This window comes from Sturnira hondurensis, unplaced genomic scaffold, assembly GCF_014824575.4.
Source record: "Sturnira hondurensis isolate 20B ecotype Veracruz unplaced genomic scaffold, ASM1482457v3 Scaffold0020787, whole genome shotgun sequence".
In the NCBI taxonomy this organism is placed as follows: Eukaryota; Metazoa; Chordata; class Mammalia; order Chiroptera; family Phyllostomidae; genus Sturnira; species Sturnira hondurensis.
The window spans coordinates 4,989,006-5,006,687 of NW_028093418.1; the positions used below are offsets into that span (position 1 = coordinate 4,989,006).

At 57.9% G+C, this 17,682-nt stretch overlaps 1 protein-coding gene across 3 annotated transcripts in view; it reads right to left on the bottom strand.

Annotated features, from left to right (window-relative positions):
- Positions 1-8,919: 8,919 nt before the first annotated feature.
- Positions 8,920-17,682, bottom strand: part of CCDC12 (coiled-coil domain containing 12) — a 39,982-nt gene continuing 31,219 nt past the window's right edge. For all 3 annotated transcript variants that reach the window (XM_037030528.1, XM_037030527.1, XM_037030529.1), the window contains exons 3-7: positions 13,735-13,814; positions 12,362-12,423; positions 12,126-12,160; positions 11,099-11,175; positions 8,920-11,002 (exon numbers count right to left, since the gene is read on the bottom strand). In XM_037030528.1, the coding sequence (XP_036886423.1) occupies positions 10,920-11,002; positions 11,099-11,175; positions 12,126-12,160; positions 12,362-12,423; positions 13,735-13,814 (337 nt within the window). In that variant the 3' untranslated portion in view covers positions 8,920-10,919. The remainder of the gene's footprint in view (positions 11,003-11,098; positions 11,176-12,125; positions 12,161-12,361; positions 12,424-13,734; positions 13,815-17,682) is intronic.

Genomic DNA, 17,682 nt, shown 5'->3' on the forward strand with positions numbered 1-17,682 from the left:
GCAATGTGTGGCTTCCTGTGGTTGCAGCTGGGGACTCGAGTCTCCCCAGGAGGGGAGGGAAAGGGCTGGGAGCCGTGGGGGAGGGCTGGACTTGCTCCTCTGGAGGGGGTCTAGCAACCTCAGGCTGGTCCCTGGGGTCAGGGCGCAGTCCAGCAGAAAGGGCCCAGGCCAGGCCGCTGTCCGGGTCTAGAGAGGCTTGCCTGCTGTCCAGCGGGCCTGCGCAGGAGCAGACCCCAGGCTTTCCCTGCCACAGCTGCCACCTCGCCTCTCCGCCCTCTTGTCCCCAAGCCCCACCCAGACTCCCCTGGGCTGGCTTCCCACCCAGTCCTCACTGTCTCCTCAGGGCCCACAACAGACCCTTCGGGTCCCTGGCCACAAACCCCAAGCCCGAGGTCCTGCTCCAGGCCCCTTCCTGCCTGTCTGCTGTGCCCCACATAGGCTGGGACATTCAGGGAGCCCCCTGCATGTGACTCCCAGTCCCCAGCCTGGACCAGAGGGTGCAGGGGAGTGCCAGGGCCACCGAGTCAGAGGTCGGGTGGGGTCTCNCTCTTGTCCCCAAGCCCCACCCAGACTCCCCTGGGCTGGCTTCCCACCCAGTCCTCACTGTCTCCTCAGGGCCCACAACAGACCCTTCGGGTCCCTGGCCACAAACCCCAAGCCCGAGGTCCTGCTCCAGGCCCCTTCCTGCCTGTCTGCTGTGCCCCACATAGGCTGGGACATTCAGGGAGCCCCCTGCATGTGACTCCCAGTCACCAGCCTGGACCAGAGGGTGCAGGGGAGTGCCAGGGCCACCGAGTCAGAGGTCGGGCGGGGTCTCTGCTCTGGCTCAGGAACTGTCAGAAAGCCAGGGGTCTGAGCCCAGAGGCTGGCTAGTAGGATTCTGCGGTCCCAAGACAGTCACTAAGCATTCCCCTCCCAACACCGACCACTTTTCTTGGCCCCTGCTCAGCCCAGTCTATGGCCCTACAATGGCCTGGGCTGTCCTTGGCCTGGCACTGACCCTACTGCATTTCGAGTGCTCTGGCCAGACCCTTCCCACTGGGACCTGGAGATGACCCTGCCCCTGGGCCTGTGCACAAGCTGGTGCCCCAGCCAGGCCCGGCCTTCCCCTCATTTCCAGCTCAGACCAACCTGTCCTCCATGGGCTCAGCATAGGGAGTGCTCCCCACTTCCAAAAGCACCCCCTGTGTGGGCTGGGCAAGGGGTCACAAGGCAAGGACCACAAACTTACTTTGGCGGTGGACACATTGAGCAGCCCCAGGCTCAGCCCTGCCTGATGTTCCAGGTGGTGGGTGGGGCAAACCACTGCCCAGGCCTGGCTCCAGCAGGGGAGGGACCTGCAGGACACTGAGCCGACTCAGCTGAGCGTGGAGGACACCCGTAAACTTGGGGGTCCTAGAGGGAGAGTGACAATGGGAAGAGTCCCTGCTCTGACACGCAGGCCAGAGGGGGTCCCAGGGTCAGGGGTGACAGGTAGCTGGGCAGGGAGGTGCTATTGTCGGGAAGGACCCTGGATGGGCCATGGCTGGGAAAAAAGAGGGGTGCAGGACAGACCCCAAATCCCCACCTGGGGGCATCTGATGCCCTTCTTCAGGGCTCAGCACATGGGACCTCCAGACCCTGGGCCTTCAGGGCGGCCCCTCAGGAGGAGGCTTCTGGAGTGGAGTCCATGAAGCTCACTCACCCAGGACGCTCCAGCCGGGCCCCCCAGGACAGGTCAGCCCCTCCCTGCAGACTGGGGAGCTTCCTGCATGACAGGGCTGTGCTCACCCCTTGAACTTATGACTACTTTCCCTTCAGATGGACCCCCAAATAGGGCCATGCTTCTCCTTCGGACTAAGTGGCCCCAGGACGTGCTGTGCACCCCTGCTCAGGTGTTTTCAGGCAGGACCAGGCCTCCCCCATTAGGCTGGGCACCACTTCCCCCCTGGACTGGACGCCCAGGACAGGCCAGGACCTGTTACGGCAGTCCAAGCCCCCAGGCCAGGGCCAGGGCCAGGGCGGGCCTCCCCACTCAGGCCCCTGCGCCTCGCCCGGGCCATCCTGGTGTTGGCAGAGGAAGTAGGAGCCCTCAGTGGGCCTGGCGAGCAGTCAGGCTGCTGTTTGCCTAGAGCAGGGGCTGGAGCCAGGTGGTCACTTCTCCCTTCAAGGCCTCACATCCCAGCCAAGCCACAGGGAACACACCAACACCCTTGAGCCCGGCAGCAGGCAGGCAGGGAAGGCCCAGGCTGGGAGAGGGTCCTCCTGGGGTCCCTGGAACGCAGGCCAGGCTTCTGGGCAGGCTGGCTAAGTCCATAGCTCCCAGCTCAGAATGGGCTCTGTTGGTCCAGGGTCATCGAAGAAACAGCCCTGCCCACCCTCAACCTGCAAGTGTTTCAAGGACAAAGCTGGATGGAGCGGGGCCCACACCCCACCCACAGTGGGCAGGGTGATGGTCCACACCTCCGTCCTTACCCAGGGAGGTGGTCAGAGAGGGAACAGGGGACTGGGTTCTCTGGGAGTTCAAAGGGGCAAGACCCTGTCCAAGAGTCTGGGGACACCACCCTGCTCCCAAGGTGTATGAGGGGCCATGGGCCTGACCTGCCGTGGGTAGGGGGAGTGAGGCCTGAGAGGGCCCTGGCTCTGCCTTGATTGTTAGAAAACAGTCATGGCTGTGGGGACCCCAGGCAGGGGGTGTGGGGTGAGGCTTGCTGGGCACAGAGGCTGGGGTGGGTCCAGCTGCCTGTCCCTGACGCCGCTTCAGCCAGTGCCAGGGCACGGATGCCAGTCTGAGGCTCCCGTGGCCAACAGAAACAAGCCTTGGCTGGAGTGAGGGAGTTGGGGGTGACTCCAAAGCCAGGCAGGGGCACGGTGCTGGCTGACTGGCTTCTCATGTGCTGTGTGGTCCTGGCCCAGCAGCCTTCCCTCTCTGAGCCTCTCAGCTTCCCCTCTGAGGTCAGCCTGTCCAGGTCTCCCAGCTGTGAGCTGAGTGCCCCACCCACTCCCTGGGGGCCCTGAGGACCCAAGGCCAGGACATCCCCAAGTAACAGGCCCCCTCCTCCACTAGCCTCACAGCCATGCAGGTGGCTGGGCCAAAAGGTGGTGGGTGTGGATTCTGTGCAGCTCCTCCAGGGCAAGGCCTTGGGGGCAGGGGGCAGAAGACGACTCAAGACCTACAGCTGTCCCCTCTGGCCTCAGGCTTCTGTCAGTGGGGGTGGGGCCCCTTCAAGTGTCAGCATTAATTATGCACCTGCTGTTCAGGCACTGCACTCCTAGGGCCAGTGTTGGGGGGCGGGCGCAGGGGCAGGTTTTCCATCCTCGCACGAGCGAGCAGCCCGATCAGAAGGCCCTTTTGCAGTTCTCCAACAGGACCACTGTGGGGATTGGGGGCGTCACCAGCCCTTTGGCTCAGGTGGGCACTCAGCAGGTGAGCAGCACCCACCCCGTGGGGCTCGCGCTGGCTTTGCTCCCCAGTGGCCAGGAGGCGGCCAGGCTGGTTCTGGGCATGGGAGGATGGGCTTGCGGCCACCCAAGCTCCCTTCCCAGGGCTTCAGAACCTGGGGTCCAGACCCTGCCCGACCCTGGCATGCGAGGCCCTCCACCCACCTCTCCTCTCCGCTGCCCACGCAATCTTTACAGTCGTGCCCAGTCAGCTGGTCCCTGCTGGGGGCCGTCTGCCCAGCACCCTTTCCTGCCGCAGCACATGGGAGTCGGGACAGCCCGGGTGTGAACCCCAGTGCCCTGGCCCTGCCCCGTTGCCAGCGAGCTCACCCACACCAGCGAGAGGGCTGTGAGGTGTGCTTGTGTCTGTTCCTATGTGTGCCTAGCTGCCCGTGTCTGTGGTGTCAGTTTGTGGTTCTGTTGTGTACATACCTGTTACATGTTTGCACATGTACCCATGTCTGCTGGTATTCCACTTGTGTGTGTGACTGCACTGTGTGTGCCAGTGTTGTTATGTTTGTTTGCACGTCTGTGTGTGTGTGTCCATGCCGACCCGTGGTCTGAGAACGCCGCCTGTGGGTGGAATTTGGCCCAGAGATGTGTTTGGTTTGGCTCTCATAGTATTTTCAGCATCTTGAGCCAACATTTAAAAATCAGGATATTTCACATAAAAATTCAGCTTTCCAGTTTCTCTTAAAAATTCAGAAGCCCTGGCAGCCGTGGGCCCGCACTCCCATGAGGCCACTCTCCCGCAGAGCCGCTCAGGCACTGCCTCGCTGCCTGTCTCGCTCACCGGTGCCTTGGGGACGACTGGGCGTGTGACCCAGGGTGTGCCAGTATTTGTGTGAGTGTGACCTTAGTCTGCATGGGGGTGAGGTGTCTGTGGGGCCTATGCATGTGCGGATGCATGTGTGTGCACAGCATGTGCACAGGGTGCGAGGCCGTACCCGGGACCACGTGGAGTGTGGGGGCCGCTGTGGCCTGGCACGCTCCGCACAGGGCCTCTTCCGGCCTTTGAGGGGGGACTGGATTCCTGGCTTCTGGCTGGGCTGCCTTGTGGGATTTATTTCTGTCTTGGTGCCCACAGGAGGCCTGAGTAATGGGAACATTTAAAGAAAACCAGTAACTACATAAAGAAAGGGCAGGCTGGCCGGGAAACTCAGCCCAACACCCCTGCCCAGCCCATGGCACCCCAAGGCCCCGAGGCCTGAGCTGGGGGGGGAAGCAGCCCGAGGGCCTGGCAGGGACACCCTCGCCACTCTGGGAGTCACCCACTTCCATCCGTCCAGGCCCACTTGGTGGGTGAGCCCCCGCACCTAGATGACCCCGGGTCAAAAACAGGCATCTTGGGGGCCCACAGGCTAAGAGAACCAGACCTTCCAGGTGGCCTCTTTCCCAGCCAGGCCACCATGAGTGCACGTCCCGGACCACGCCATCCACACACACTTCAGGCACGTGTCTGCAGGAGAGGGTTTAGGCTGCCTGTGACCTGGCAGGGCTGATGTTGTCCCCAGGCTTGGGAGGGCACTCAAGACACCCCATTCAAGACACCCCACCAGGAGTGCCCGAGGAAGGCCAGCATGAGGTACAGAGGGGGCTGCTGCTGCTGCCCCCGGAACACGGCCCCCCACTGTGCTGTGTTGGGGTTGACTTGAGTCCCACTCTTGGGATCAGCTCTGATACCAGCTCCTCACATGTCACAGGCCCTATGGAAAAGGACAACGGTGCCTTCTCTGGTGGGGTGACCTGTGTTACACAGGCCTCACTTCAGCAGCAGGCCGGCGGGGAGAAGCAGGCTTCGCTGACCCACACTCACCTTCAGGGGTTCTAGGTCCATGTCTCCTGCTGCCCCCCAGTGGCCATGTGAGGAGAGTGGGGAACCAAAGACCATGGAGATTCTGGTCCAGGCAGTCAGGCTGTGCCCACCGGCTGGGCCCTTCAGGCACCAGAACTCCACTACTCACTGTGCCACGAAGTTCCAGCCAGAAGGTTCTGGGCCGAGGTCTTCAGACTGGCCTGAGGGGGCGTCTTGGCTCCCTGCACAGATCCTGAGACCTCCTGGAAGACCAGCTGACTCCGGAGGGCAGGGGTCATGGTCAGAGTCCCGGCCGTATCACAGCCCCTGGCACAGCACCCACACAAGGCAGGCACTCAGGAAACCGGGAGAATGCACGCCTGAGTCCCCAGCGGCTTCAGGGCGGGCAGGGCTGTGGCAGGCCTGGGATGTGGCTCAGAAGCCCTTGGAGAGGCCGCCTGAAGGTGTGAGGATATCTTGCACACTGGAGCCTAGCAGGTGGTGAGCAGCAGCACTCGACCCCAACAGGGGACTTGGCCTGGAAGATGCCTGGCCGTCGGGGGGACAGGCAGAGTGCAGGGGAGATTTGCCCAAATTGGCCACTTTCACACACCTGATATGCAGCCCACTGGGCCGGACCCAGTTTTTCCCTGTGACTGTAGGGGCTGTGCCTCAATCTGACCCCAAGTCTGCTGGCCCTCACTGTGGTGCCAGCCCTGCAGCCCCAGCTGCCTTCCTCCCAGTCCTCTGGGTGACTCCCTCTCACCCAGAGCACCAAGCCTGGGCCACTGGGCTAGCAGGCTCTGTCCTCCTAACCTCTGCTGGGGAAGGGGCAAGCCACACTGCTGCAGAACATTCCAGGCCTGACACCTCTCCTGAGATGACCCAGAGGCCAGATGTCCTCGAGGATTTCAAGCAGGAGGGGCCTGGAGTGTTGGAAGGCTAGGGCTGTCCTGGAGAGCTGCCGAGCGTGCTGGGGAGTAGTGGGTGCCCTAGGACCCCATCCACAGAGCTGGGTGCTGCCCCTCCCTAGCCTGTTTCCTCAGCCCTAGGATGAAGGGGCTGCTAGGGTCAGAGAGCCTTCCATCTGTCCCTCTCACCAGGGCCAGGACTCACTTCAACCAACTCTCAACTACACATTCTACCGATCTGATTTTCGGCCAAGACTCCAGAAAGCTTGTCGTCTTTCTGAACACAGAAAGCATACTTTAAAAATTTTTTTTTACATTTTAGCCCTGGCTGGTGTGGCTCAGTGGGTTGAGTGCCAGCCTGAGAACCAAAGGGTCACTGATTTGATTCCCAGTCAGGGCACACGCCTGGGTTGTGGGCCAGGCCGCCAGCTGGGGCAACGTGAGAGGCAACCACACAATGATGCTTCTCTCCCTCTTTTTCCCCTTCCCTTCCCTTCTCTAAAAATAAATAAAATATTTAAATATGAGATTTCATGGGGTGCTGTTCTAAGCTTAAAAAAAGAAACTGCCAAACTTATTTCCCAGAGTAACTACCATTTACAGTCTCACCAACAATGTATGACTTTCCAGCTTCTCCACGTCCTTGCCAGCATTTACTATTTAAGCCGCTCTAATAGGTGTGTAATTATCAACCTGGTTTTATCTGCATTTCCCTAGTAGCTATTTATGCTGAGTATCCTTCATGTGTCTACCATTTGCATCCTCTTTGGTAAAATTATCTTCATGTCCTTTGCCTATATTCTAATTGAAGTGTCTTTTTCCTATTGAGTTTTGAGAACATAATTCCTTGTTATGTCCCAGTTAGGAGTCCTTTATCAGAGACAGCATTTGCAAATACGTTCTCAGCCCATAGCTTCTCTCTCCATTCTCTTAGGACTTTATCAGAGCAACAACTTTCCATTTTGGCTAAGTCAAATTTCTCAGCTCCTTTTTACGGATTGTGCTTTTGGTCTCGGGCCACAAAGACTCTTTACCGAGCCCTGGGTCCTGCAGGTTTCCTCCTAGTTGTCAGTTTCACAGCTGACATTCAAATCTGTGACCCACTTCAAGTTTTGTCTCAGGTCTGAGGTTTTGGTGGGGGTTCCTTTCTTGGCCACGGCTACCCAGTCACTCTGGGACCATCAGCCAGACTCCGCCCCCTCCCGAGCTCATTCTGCGCGTCTGTCAATCAGTGGCCCTTTCTCCTGAGGAGCGGCTGCTTCGGACTTCCCCATTCTCTCCCATTGGTCTATGTGCCTCTCTTTCCACCAATACTATCTTGGTTACTATAGCTTCCTAAGTCTTGAGATAGCTAACGACTCATTCTTCATTCTAGTTAAAACTTAAGTTATTCTAGTTCTTTGGCTTTTCCTGATACATTTTAGAATAATTTTGTGTATACATAAAGATCTTACTGGGATTTTGACGGGAAATATAGTCTATTAATTCTCCAATAAAAAATCACTGGGCTTGGAGATTTCTTTTCCAGGGATTTTTAAATTATGAATTGTTTAATAGTTACAGAGGGAAGCAAATTTCATCTTGGGTGAACTGTGGCAGTCTGTGCTTTTCAAGCAATTGGTTCATCTCATCATTTGTCATATTCATGTCAACAGTTACTTGGAATATCCCCTTACTGTCCTTTTGGTGTCAGTAGTTATAGCCTTCTTTCATTCCTAGTATTTGTATCTTTCTTTAAACCTTGGTCTTGTTAGAGGTCAATCAACGTGACATTTGCAATGTTGACCAGTTTCTCTGCTCACCGCTTCCGCCCGCCTCCCATGGCGGCACTGCCAGCTGCCTTCCCAGGATTCTCTGCTCTTCCTTTCTCACGGAGCCCCTACCCTGATCACGGCGGCCACGTGTCCCTGCATGTCTGCAGTCAGGGGCAGATCTGACTCAGTAACGGCTGACTGCGTGTGACAGCAAGCCTGAGGACTGGGCCAGAAGCCATGAGTTCCTCAGCTGGCTTGTCCTCGCCTTGCCCCTTCTACCCACAGCTCAAACCTTGGGTGCGAAGGCTCTTAGGGGAGTGAAGGAGGGCAGCTGGGGAGACAGCTGGAGGCCCCACCGCAGCCCCTTAGACTGAACCCAAGTCCAGGAAACCGTCCTTGCTTAAGTTCCTGTAGGAGTGCCTACCAACCGTAGCCCCGCCCCCCACCCCTCTCCCTACCACTCCGGACCTGTCTTGCTACAGAGCACCCTGAGCAGGCCCTTCGGCGAGGATCAGAGCGCAGTAAGTAGCCTAAGCTGTGACAGTGTATACCGGCTCTTATTGTAATTCCTGTGACTGAAACAGATGGGCATTTGTTTCCTCCGCACTTAGGAGAAATTTATCTCCTAATTTCCATCGTTAATGAAAAGTGAAACTCATTCATTTGTAGGTAAACTTTCTTCCCCCATGGAGCGCGCACGATTTTTTTTAATGTTCTAACTAGACTACAAATTTTCAACCACATGCCACAAGAATTTTTAAAACATGCAATACCTGCCTGTTCAGTCAGGGGCAATGACCTCTTTTCCCTTAGATGGTCAAATACAACAACAGCCATCTGGTGTGAATGAATCAAAATTACACTTTTTTTTTGGGGGGGGGTCACAGAAGTTGAGTAGTGTGTGTGTGCCATGAGGTGAAAAAGGCCAAAAATCACCGATCCACACCATATAGTGAAACTGCAGATACGGCCATTTAAAAAAACACCGCTGCACTTAATTAGGTTGTAAATGCTGCAAATTTACTTTTTAAGCTGTGGGAAGTACGGCCTATGTACAGAAGGAAAAATGTATTAAATGACGCACGGAGAATGAAGTGGAGCCCCATCACTCGAGCCAAGCAGCAGCCCATCGGCAGCCCTGCAGGCCCGATGCGGAAGCCATCAGCCCGCCATTCTGCCGACTTCCCCATCGGTGTGTATCTGTCCTCGGAGAGTCTACTGTCTTCCTCCGTCTGTTTCAGGGCATCATACGAGTGGCGCACACCCTGTTTCTTCTGTGACTTGCTTCTTTCGAGGTCTGTCCATTACGCTGCACGTGGTTCTGGCTCATTTCATGGCTACAGAGCATGACGCTAAGAACTGACTGACGACTACGCCTTGCTGTATGGGGGAGGGGGGTGGCTGCTCTTTAAGGCACTGGGTTTTCTCACGTGCTTTGTAATTTCTGTTTGCGCGCACATTATGCGTGGCGGGTCTTGCTTTCCTCACTCCCTGGGGGGGCCGTCTTCCTTTAGGAAACAAAGGGTCAAACGTGTAGCAGCAAACCCTCCATCCGCTGGGCTCCCTGACTCCAGTCCTGGAGCTGGTGCTGCGCGGGCATCTGGCTGCCAGTCCCCAGGTGTTCGAGTCCTACTTGGCCACAGACAAGCATCCTGCTTACAACCGCACCTCCAGGAGGTGGCGGCACCCTGTCATCCGTTACTCCTAGGAACGGGAGCCTGGCTTCAGTCCTGGCCCCTGTGGGAGTCAGAGTCCTGGGCTTGTCCCACTGCTCACCGCAGCAGCCAGCCACCCACTGCCTCAGCCCTCACTCATAGCCGCTAGGTCCTGCTTCTCTTCTATTCGAGAATTACATTCTTAGGAGCGGCTGCGTAACTTTAACTCCAAACATTGGATGGACTGTGTTTGGGGGTGGGTCTCTGTGTGCACACCTGCATTCCGCCTCTGCTGCCCAAGGCCTCGGCACCGACCACCACGGCCCGGGACCTGGGTTCCCAGGACTCAGCACAGGGGAAGGACATGCCAGCACAGCACAGGGCGGGCAGCAGGTTCTGGGAAAACCCTAAAGGAACCTCAAGCGTGTTAATGTTCTAGAGGAGGTGACTTTCCCGTTGGCCACAGGTCCCTGGAGTCTCCATTGTGGCCAGCCAGTCACTCTGGAGAGTCAGTTCCACAGAGGAGGCTCGGGACCTGGGGGCCCAGGGCCCCAAAGCACACTCAAAACCCAGCCCACACCACCTCGCTCTCTAGCAGAATGCCCGGCCCCGCCGCCCCAACCAGGGGCCCTGTCCCGGGGAAGCCACAGCTGAGCTCTGCTGGGTGCAGTGGGGAAGAGTGGGCAGAGGGAGAGAGGGCCGTGCCCTGGGCCTCCCAGCTGGAGCAGCCCAGACGGAGGCTGCCAGGGCACAGCTCACCAGCTCCATGGGCACAGTCTCCTCCCCTCTCTCACACTGGGAGGGTCCGCAGACCAGGGCGGGAGACTCCCCACCCTGTCCCACAGAATCTGGCAGGCCTAGCCCTGAGAGGTCTTATGAGGACTCTCTCAGACGCTGTCTGTCACTCAAGAGTTCTGAGGTGACTACCAATGACCAAAGACGGGGCCTGGAAGGTCGGCCTCGGTGTGCTCAGCCCCACACAGGGCTTCCTCATAGTGAGCGTCACCTCTACAGCACCCTGACCGGGGACCGGACCCAAAGCACCCCAAGGACCCAGGAAATATCTGGCAGATTTCTGCCACACACGGGGGTCTGCTTGCTTCTTTTTCCAGAACTAAAAAAAAAGTTCGTAACACGTGACACATATTCACAGACAGCGCAAGCCTGGAGACCTGCTGCTGCCCCCACAGAGTGGTGGTTCTGTCCCCACTCAGGTGGCGGGAACCACTCGGGAGGCGAGGAGCAGACCTCACCCCAAGCAGGGTTCAGACTGATGGTGCCCAGGGTTGCCACTCTGAAGGCAAACTAGAAGAGACAGCAGGCTTGGCCTTGCCCTTGTCCAAGACCATCCTCCTCCAGGGCAGGCCCGGTGGGTGGGCAGGCCTCAGTCAGAGTCGCAGGCCTCCTGCCCGGTGGTGGCCTCCACTGCCGAGGCCAGGTTGTCCTCCTGGCCTTTCAGCCTCTCACCTGGAGGAACAGCAGACAGGAGGGGTAGGCAGGGGGCCTGGGCCTGGGCCACCACCCAGAGGGCTGGGACCTCGCCAGGCCAGGCCCTGCACTTACGGATCAGCTCAGCGATGGCCCTCTGGGTCCGCTTCTCTAGTTTCTCCAGCTTCTTGGCTACGTCTCTCTTGAGGTCCCTACAGCAGGGAGGTGGTAGGAGGCCAGAGGTTGAGGGCCGGCCCTGCCCTACCCATAGCCCCGGGGCCTCAGGAATCACACTTGGCTGTGTGAATGGACAAGCCTTCCTGGGACAGACGCCAGGCTGTCTCTCTCTCTTCGTTCTGCACCCCCGAACCCAGTCCCAGTGAGGCCAGGACTAGCCCTGCAGACCCGCCCCACACAGGGGACCGAGTCCAGGTCTGCGAGCATGGACGGTTTCTCAGGGGACCCCCCCCCCCACAGACACTGGCAGGGCATGGCCTGCCTGGCCCACTGCGAGCCCTGCTCCCCCTCTAGCCACTGGTCGCTTGCCCACCAGGAGCTTCCCGATGTGCACACACAGCCCAGCCTCCCGGCCCCGGGTTTCCTAGGTCATGGGCCCGGAGCTTCTGTTTCATCAAATTCGAATGCTCTCCTTGGTGCTGTGCTGGACAGACTTACAGACAGAGGTCTGGAGCCCCTATCTCTGGCCCAAGGCAAGGCCCAGATCACACAACCCTCTCTCACCCCCTCCTCAGCCCAATCTCAAGGGCACTGGGGAAGGCTGAGTACCCTCAGCTCAAAGGGGAAGCCACGGCCACAAGGGGCATGTGTGGGGCACAAACCACCATTCCCCGACCCTGCAGCCACTGCAGGCAAAGTCGGCCTTGCCCAAAGTTGGGCAGGCTCTGCCCTTCCTTGAGGGCACCACTGCCCCCACCCCACCTGAGCCCGCCCCAGCTCCAGGCTGCACCCTGTCACCTCCCTCTCACTCTTTCTGTCGCCCTCAGCACTCACTTTGGACAGCAGTGAGTGCCCTGTGCAGCTGTGTGCCTCTGCTGTCTGTCTCACCGCTGTGGGGGTGGACAGGCCCAGGCTAGGGCCGATGCCCAGCACCAGGAGCGCTCCCCAGCACCATCCCCCACCAGCCCCACACAGCGACACTCACCAATCAGGCTTCCGGGGTGCGAGGTTGGCCAGGTCCTGGGGAGGGAGGAGATGTGTGTCAAGCAGAGGGGCCAGCCCCAGAGGAAGTCAGAAGACAGGGGACACAGGTAGGAAAATGGGAGAAAGGAGAGGAGGAAGGAAGGAAGAGGGAACACAGGTAGGTGGAGAGGAGGGCAGCTGGGGAAGGAGGAGGACGGAGCCACAGGAGCAGCGAGAGTGGCCCCGCCAGGCACTCACCACTTCCTCGATGATGGGCTCCGGCTTGGCGGCCTCCAGCTGCTCCTTCACCTTCTCTTCCACTAGAGGGTGCAAGACAACCACGGAGGCCTGTTGGAGAGGCCCTGCCACTCTCCCTGGGGATTCTGCACACTGCAGCCACGGGGGAGAGGAAGGGGGTGCAGGCAGGTCTCTGGGAGACCCTGGGCTTTCTTGTCCCCACCTCTCTAGTCAGCAGGCCACCAGCTGACTAGCCAGAGCCCAGACTCCCTAGTCTCACAGCAGTGAAACGAGAGCTAACTGGGTGCGTCCAAAGTGTGGTCCTGTGCAGGGCCTCGAAGGTGGGCACTGCCCACCATCGCCAGGGCCTCCTGGGCTCTGAGGGCATCCTCTGGGCCTAGACTGGCTGGGGCACAGCCACTTGGAGGCAACCTGCCCTCAGGCAGGTCCCAGCTGCTGACAGCACCGGTCCAAGGAGGAGGGCTGGCCCTGGGAGCACCAACATCGAACTGGGGGTCCACAGCCCCTCTGGCTATAGCACAGTAGTCCGTGCTCCCTCAGGGTCCCCTGGCCCTGCCACGGTCCCTGCAGCCCCAGTGCTGATCCTGAGGCACAGTACCCTGCATCCACCCCAGTGGGGTCCAAAACGCCTGGGACACACACTGGAATTCCAGGGGCAAAGGAGATGAGGAAGCAGACTGGGGTGCGGCTGAATAGGCAACACTTCACTGTTTTGCAAGATAACTTTATTCACCTGTTACTCATCTAATTAAAAAATGACAGCAGAACGAGAACAAAAAGAGCCAGGGGTCTAAATCTGAGTGACAGCACCCCAACATCTCCGAGAGGCCCCCATTGGCCAGATGCTCCTGGCTGCCATGCTGCTCCCCGCACCTCGCGGGCCCCGCCCCCACCACAAGGACACCCCCCACCCAGGTCTGTGTGCTCTGACACTGACTGACTCACCTCCACCCGGCAGGTGGCTGGCTGCCTTCCACTGCTCTCTGAGCACTCAAATGGCCCCTCATCAGGGTCTCTCAGTGTGACCTGACAATGGCCCCCGAGCCACTGCCACTTCTCAGCCCAGCGGGTCCCTCTGAGACGTGGCCTCTCCCCACCCGGCCCCTGGAAGGCCTCCCGTCGGGCTGTGAACAGTGTGGAGCAGGCATAACCCACAGGCCTCTTTCTTAGCCCCCCGACTGCCTCCCCAGTCACCCAACACTGACCATCTGCACATCTGCACATCTGCCAGGAGACGGTGACGGAGGGTCACAGAGGCCCAATGTCCAGCCAGGCACTGCCAGTCAGTTATTCTCTAAGAGAGGGCAACACCTCTCAAGGTGAGGCAGCTGACAGCGCCACGGAGCAGAGACGCAGAGTCTCAGCCGACCCACCTGCAACCGGCTTGGCCTGGGGCACCCTCCTCTTCTTCAGGGCCTCGTCCTCGGGGACATAGTTCCGCAGCCTGAGCTCCCTACAGAAGGAGAGGACAAGCAGAGATGGAGTAAACATGTGAATCCAGCCTCGGTAACCTCGCACATGCGCAGGTCAGACTGCACAGGATGACCCCACAGCGGGGGAGGGGGACGGGAGGTTGGGGATGCTCCTGCCTAATGAGGTGAGAGACAGCCACTGGGTGAGACCATCTAGGCCCTGGGGGCAGTAGAAGGGGCCGCCCACCAGCCAGGCCAGCCAGGTAAGACCAGGTGAGATGACAATGTGGGTCCTCCTCCTTCCCCACCACCTCTTCCAAGGACTGCTGCCCCTCATAAGTCCTAGACTTCCAGGACAGGGGACATTTTCCCAACAGGAGGCCTCCCACAGTCTAATCTACCAAATCCTCTCTCTGTGCCGGGCCACCAAAGGGCTGCTGCCTTTCCAGGGGAGACGCATCAGGTGTCTGCAACCTCACAGACAGCAAGTAGCAGCAATCTGGACCTGGGGACTTTCCAAAGTCAAGTTTAGGCCCCTACTCACCAGCACCACCTGCCTCTTCCCCTCTGCCAGGGCCCGAGGCCAGGCTGAACCTTTGTGCCGGGTGGGGTGGGGGGGAGCACCAGGCTGGCCTGCAGAGGAGGCCTGCCACCCACTCTAAGGAGCAGGGACACCCATCCTGTGTCCCGGCCGCCCATGATTGCTCAGGCCCCAGGTCAACATTAGGCCACAGTGGGGTGTGATCTGTACCCAGACCTTCCTTCAGGGTAGGGCAAAAAGCAGAAGGGAAACTGGGTGTGGGAAACTGCAGGGATCAGTGAGGGAAACAAACTGTCACTCTCAAACTGGTTCCAGGGTTCTGTGAGAAATCAGTATGGAAGGAGAGTCCATGGGAACTGCCCCCAGGCTCACAGCCGCAAGTACCCAAGCCCCTACCCCACCCTGGGAAGACACAGCACAGAGGCACAGGGAGACCCAGAAGCAGCTGGAGAACCACCCAGCAGCCCCAGCAGCCCACTGTCCCCTGTTCCCACTAGAGCTGAGCACTGGTCAAGCATTTGAGAACACTGGTCCGATTCACTGCGGGACTGTCCCATTCTGGGCCTCAGTTCCCACCTCTGGGTGTCAGGTCCGTCAAGCTCGGCTCAAGGCCTCCCCAGACTTACTCTGTGAGAGCTGATAAAGAGATGGCCTCCCACCTCCACCCACAGCTCTGCCAAAGGGCAAGACTTCTGGGAAATGGCTTTTCCAACGCAGGAGCATGGTTTAGCCCCTCCACCCTCTGTGAACAACTTAAACAAACCTGAGAACAGAGCAGGGTGGGCAACAGTATGTTTAGAGTTGTGAGTACACCAAACGCAGAGTTCATTCTTACCACTTCTTTATTAATTATTGTATGGTTTGCTTTCTCATTATTACTGTTATCATTTCATGCCCTTATGATTTATCGTTGGTAACTTAACCCAGGGGCCCCCAACCTTTCTGGCACCATGGGACCCGTTTCATGGAAGACACAGTGAAGGCTTTGCTTGCTCACTCACCGCTGCTTACCTCCTGCAGTAGGCCGTTCCTAACAAGCCATGGACCGCTACCTGTCCGTGGCCTGGGATTGGAGACCCGACTTAACCAATGAGCACTGAAAGTGGATACTTAACCCTACTCTGGCCCACCTCTGTATACTTCTTAAAAATCTATTTGTTGGCCCTGGAGAAGTACCAAGGCAACAACGATGTGAGAGGCTGCAATCATAAACAGAGGTTCAAGGATAGCTTGACAGTGGACAACTCTTCCCCCTTAAAGCATCTGTTGACAAGCAGAAGCTCCTGCAATCCCAGGGGCTGAAGAGACTAAAGTCTGCTCGGGGCAGCCCAGAAGCAAGGCCTGGCAATCCCCAGGCTTTCTGCTATGGCCTGTCCCCAGCAGACCCCACACAGCTGAGCACTGGCGGCCGCCTCAACCTAAGGGGGCACTGGTGTGAGAAGGCCTCTTCCTCTGTCCCAAGGGGGCAGGTCAGGGTACCCCCAGCCCAGCTGCATGCCAGAGGCTGGAATAAGTTCTCTCTAAAGGAAAACCAATGATCCAGAACCTCCAATTATCTCTAGAACCTCTCACATCCAATATCCAGGGTTCGATCAAAGCCATGAGAAAAAATAAAGAACAGAAATGCACTCATGGGAGATCCAGGTATTGCAATGATCAGAAATGAAAGGTAAAATAACTGAAATTAACACCAGTTCAGGAAGGTAAACCACAAGATGGAGAACTTCAGCAGAGAATCCAAAGCTATAAAAATCAGACGGGTTGAGGGCGGGCCTGCGACTCAGACGATCGCGGTTCGATTCTCAGTCAGGGCACATGCCTGGGTTGCAGGCCAGTTCCCTGCAGGCCAACTCCCAGCAGGGGACGTGCGAAAGGCAACCATACATTGATGTTTCTCTCCCTCTCTCCTTCCCTTCCCCTCTAAAGATAAATAAATAAAATCTTTAAAAAAATGTTTTAAAAAAATCAGACGGGAATGCTCTAAGTGAACATATAACCAACATCGAGACCTCAGTAAGTGGGTTTAACAGCATCTGGACACGAGTAACGGAAGGATCAGCGAACTGCAACGTTAAGACAGGCCAGGAAACGTCCAGACTGAGGCACAGAGGAAGAAAAGTCAGAAAGCACAGAAAAGAGCATCAGGGACACATGGGACAAGGTAGAAAGACCTAGCACATGTGTCATTACAGAATCCCAGAAACAGAAGTGAAAGAGACGATGACTGAGAATCTTTCCATAGAGTCGATGAAAACCACCACGCCACAGCGTAAAGCAACACCACAAACCCCACAGCATGGCAGGCCTAGGCAGATGCCTGTCCGACTACTGAGCCCAGAAACAGAGAAATTCTTAAAGCAGACCGACGCCCGAGCAGCAAGCAGAAACTGAGACAGGCAGCTGACTTCGCAACAGAAACAATGGAACCTTAAGTCTAGTTAAAAGGCCTTCAGTGAAGGACTTTTCCAGATGCGGAAAGGTGGGGTAAATGAGCCATCAGAGTGCCCCTTCCTCAAGAGCCAATGAAGGAAGTGACCTCAGAGGGACACCCAGGGGGCAGAACCCTGCCCTTTGCACCCAAGGCCTTGACCACCCACAGCCCTCTCCTCGCAGGCAGCCACTGCCTGAGGTGGGCCTGGCCATCTCTCCCACAGACAGCAGCCATAGCAGCCACCTGAATACCTGCACTCTCTCTCTGATCCAGGGTCCTCAGGGTCCCCAGTGTCCCCAAAGCAAGCCTGAACTCCTTAACCCAGTCCTGGTATTGCCGGTCATCAGTCCCCACAGCCTGCCTTCGGATCAAATGTGCCCCTGGGACACTGCCAGCCTTACCTGCTACACATTTTCCTGCCTTCCCACGCCAGGAACTAATCCAACCAGATGTCACCGTGAGCAGCATCCCCTTCCCTAAATGTCCCCACCCACCCCCAGGTACAGCTGACCACTCTCAGGGACTGGTGGAGAGCTGGTGGGAAGTGCTCCTCAGAGTCACAGACCCCAGGGAAGTCAAGTTCAAGATGGGCCTGCAGACTCAGAGGACGAGCTTTGGCCCAAGACATCTGCAGCTCTGAGCTTTCACGTTGGACAGTCAGAGTAGACATGGGAGCTCTTCCAGGAACTCCCTGCCACCCCCACCATAACCTGCAAAGCTCTGGGCTACACCCGTGGAGACCCATGTTCCCAACATAAACCACCAGGCCTTACTGGGTGCTGCCAGAGGCTCCCACTGGAGGCCCGGGTGAACGAGATGAGGCAACAGCCCCAGTGGAACTCATAACTGCTCCAGAGCCCGCCTCAGTCCTTCCTTCAAGATGCATTAAAATGTTCGAACCCCAGGACTACAGTTTCTGTGGTCACTGCCTCGGACA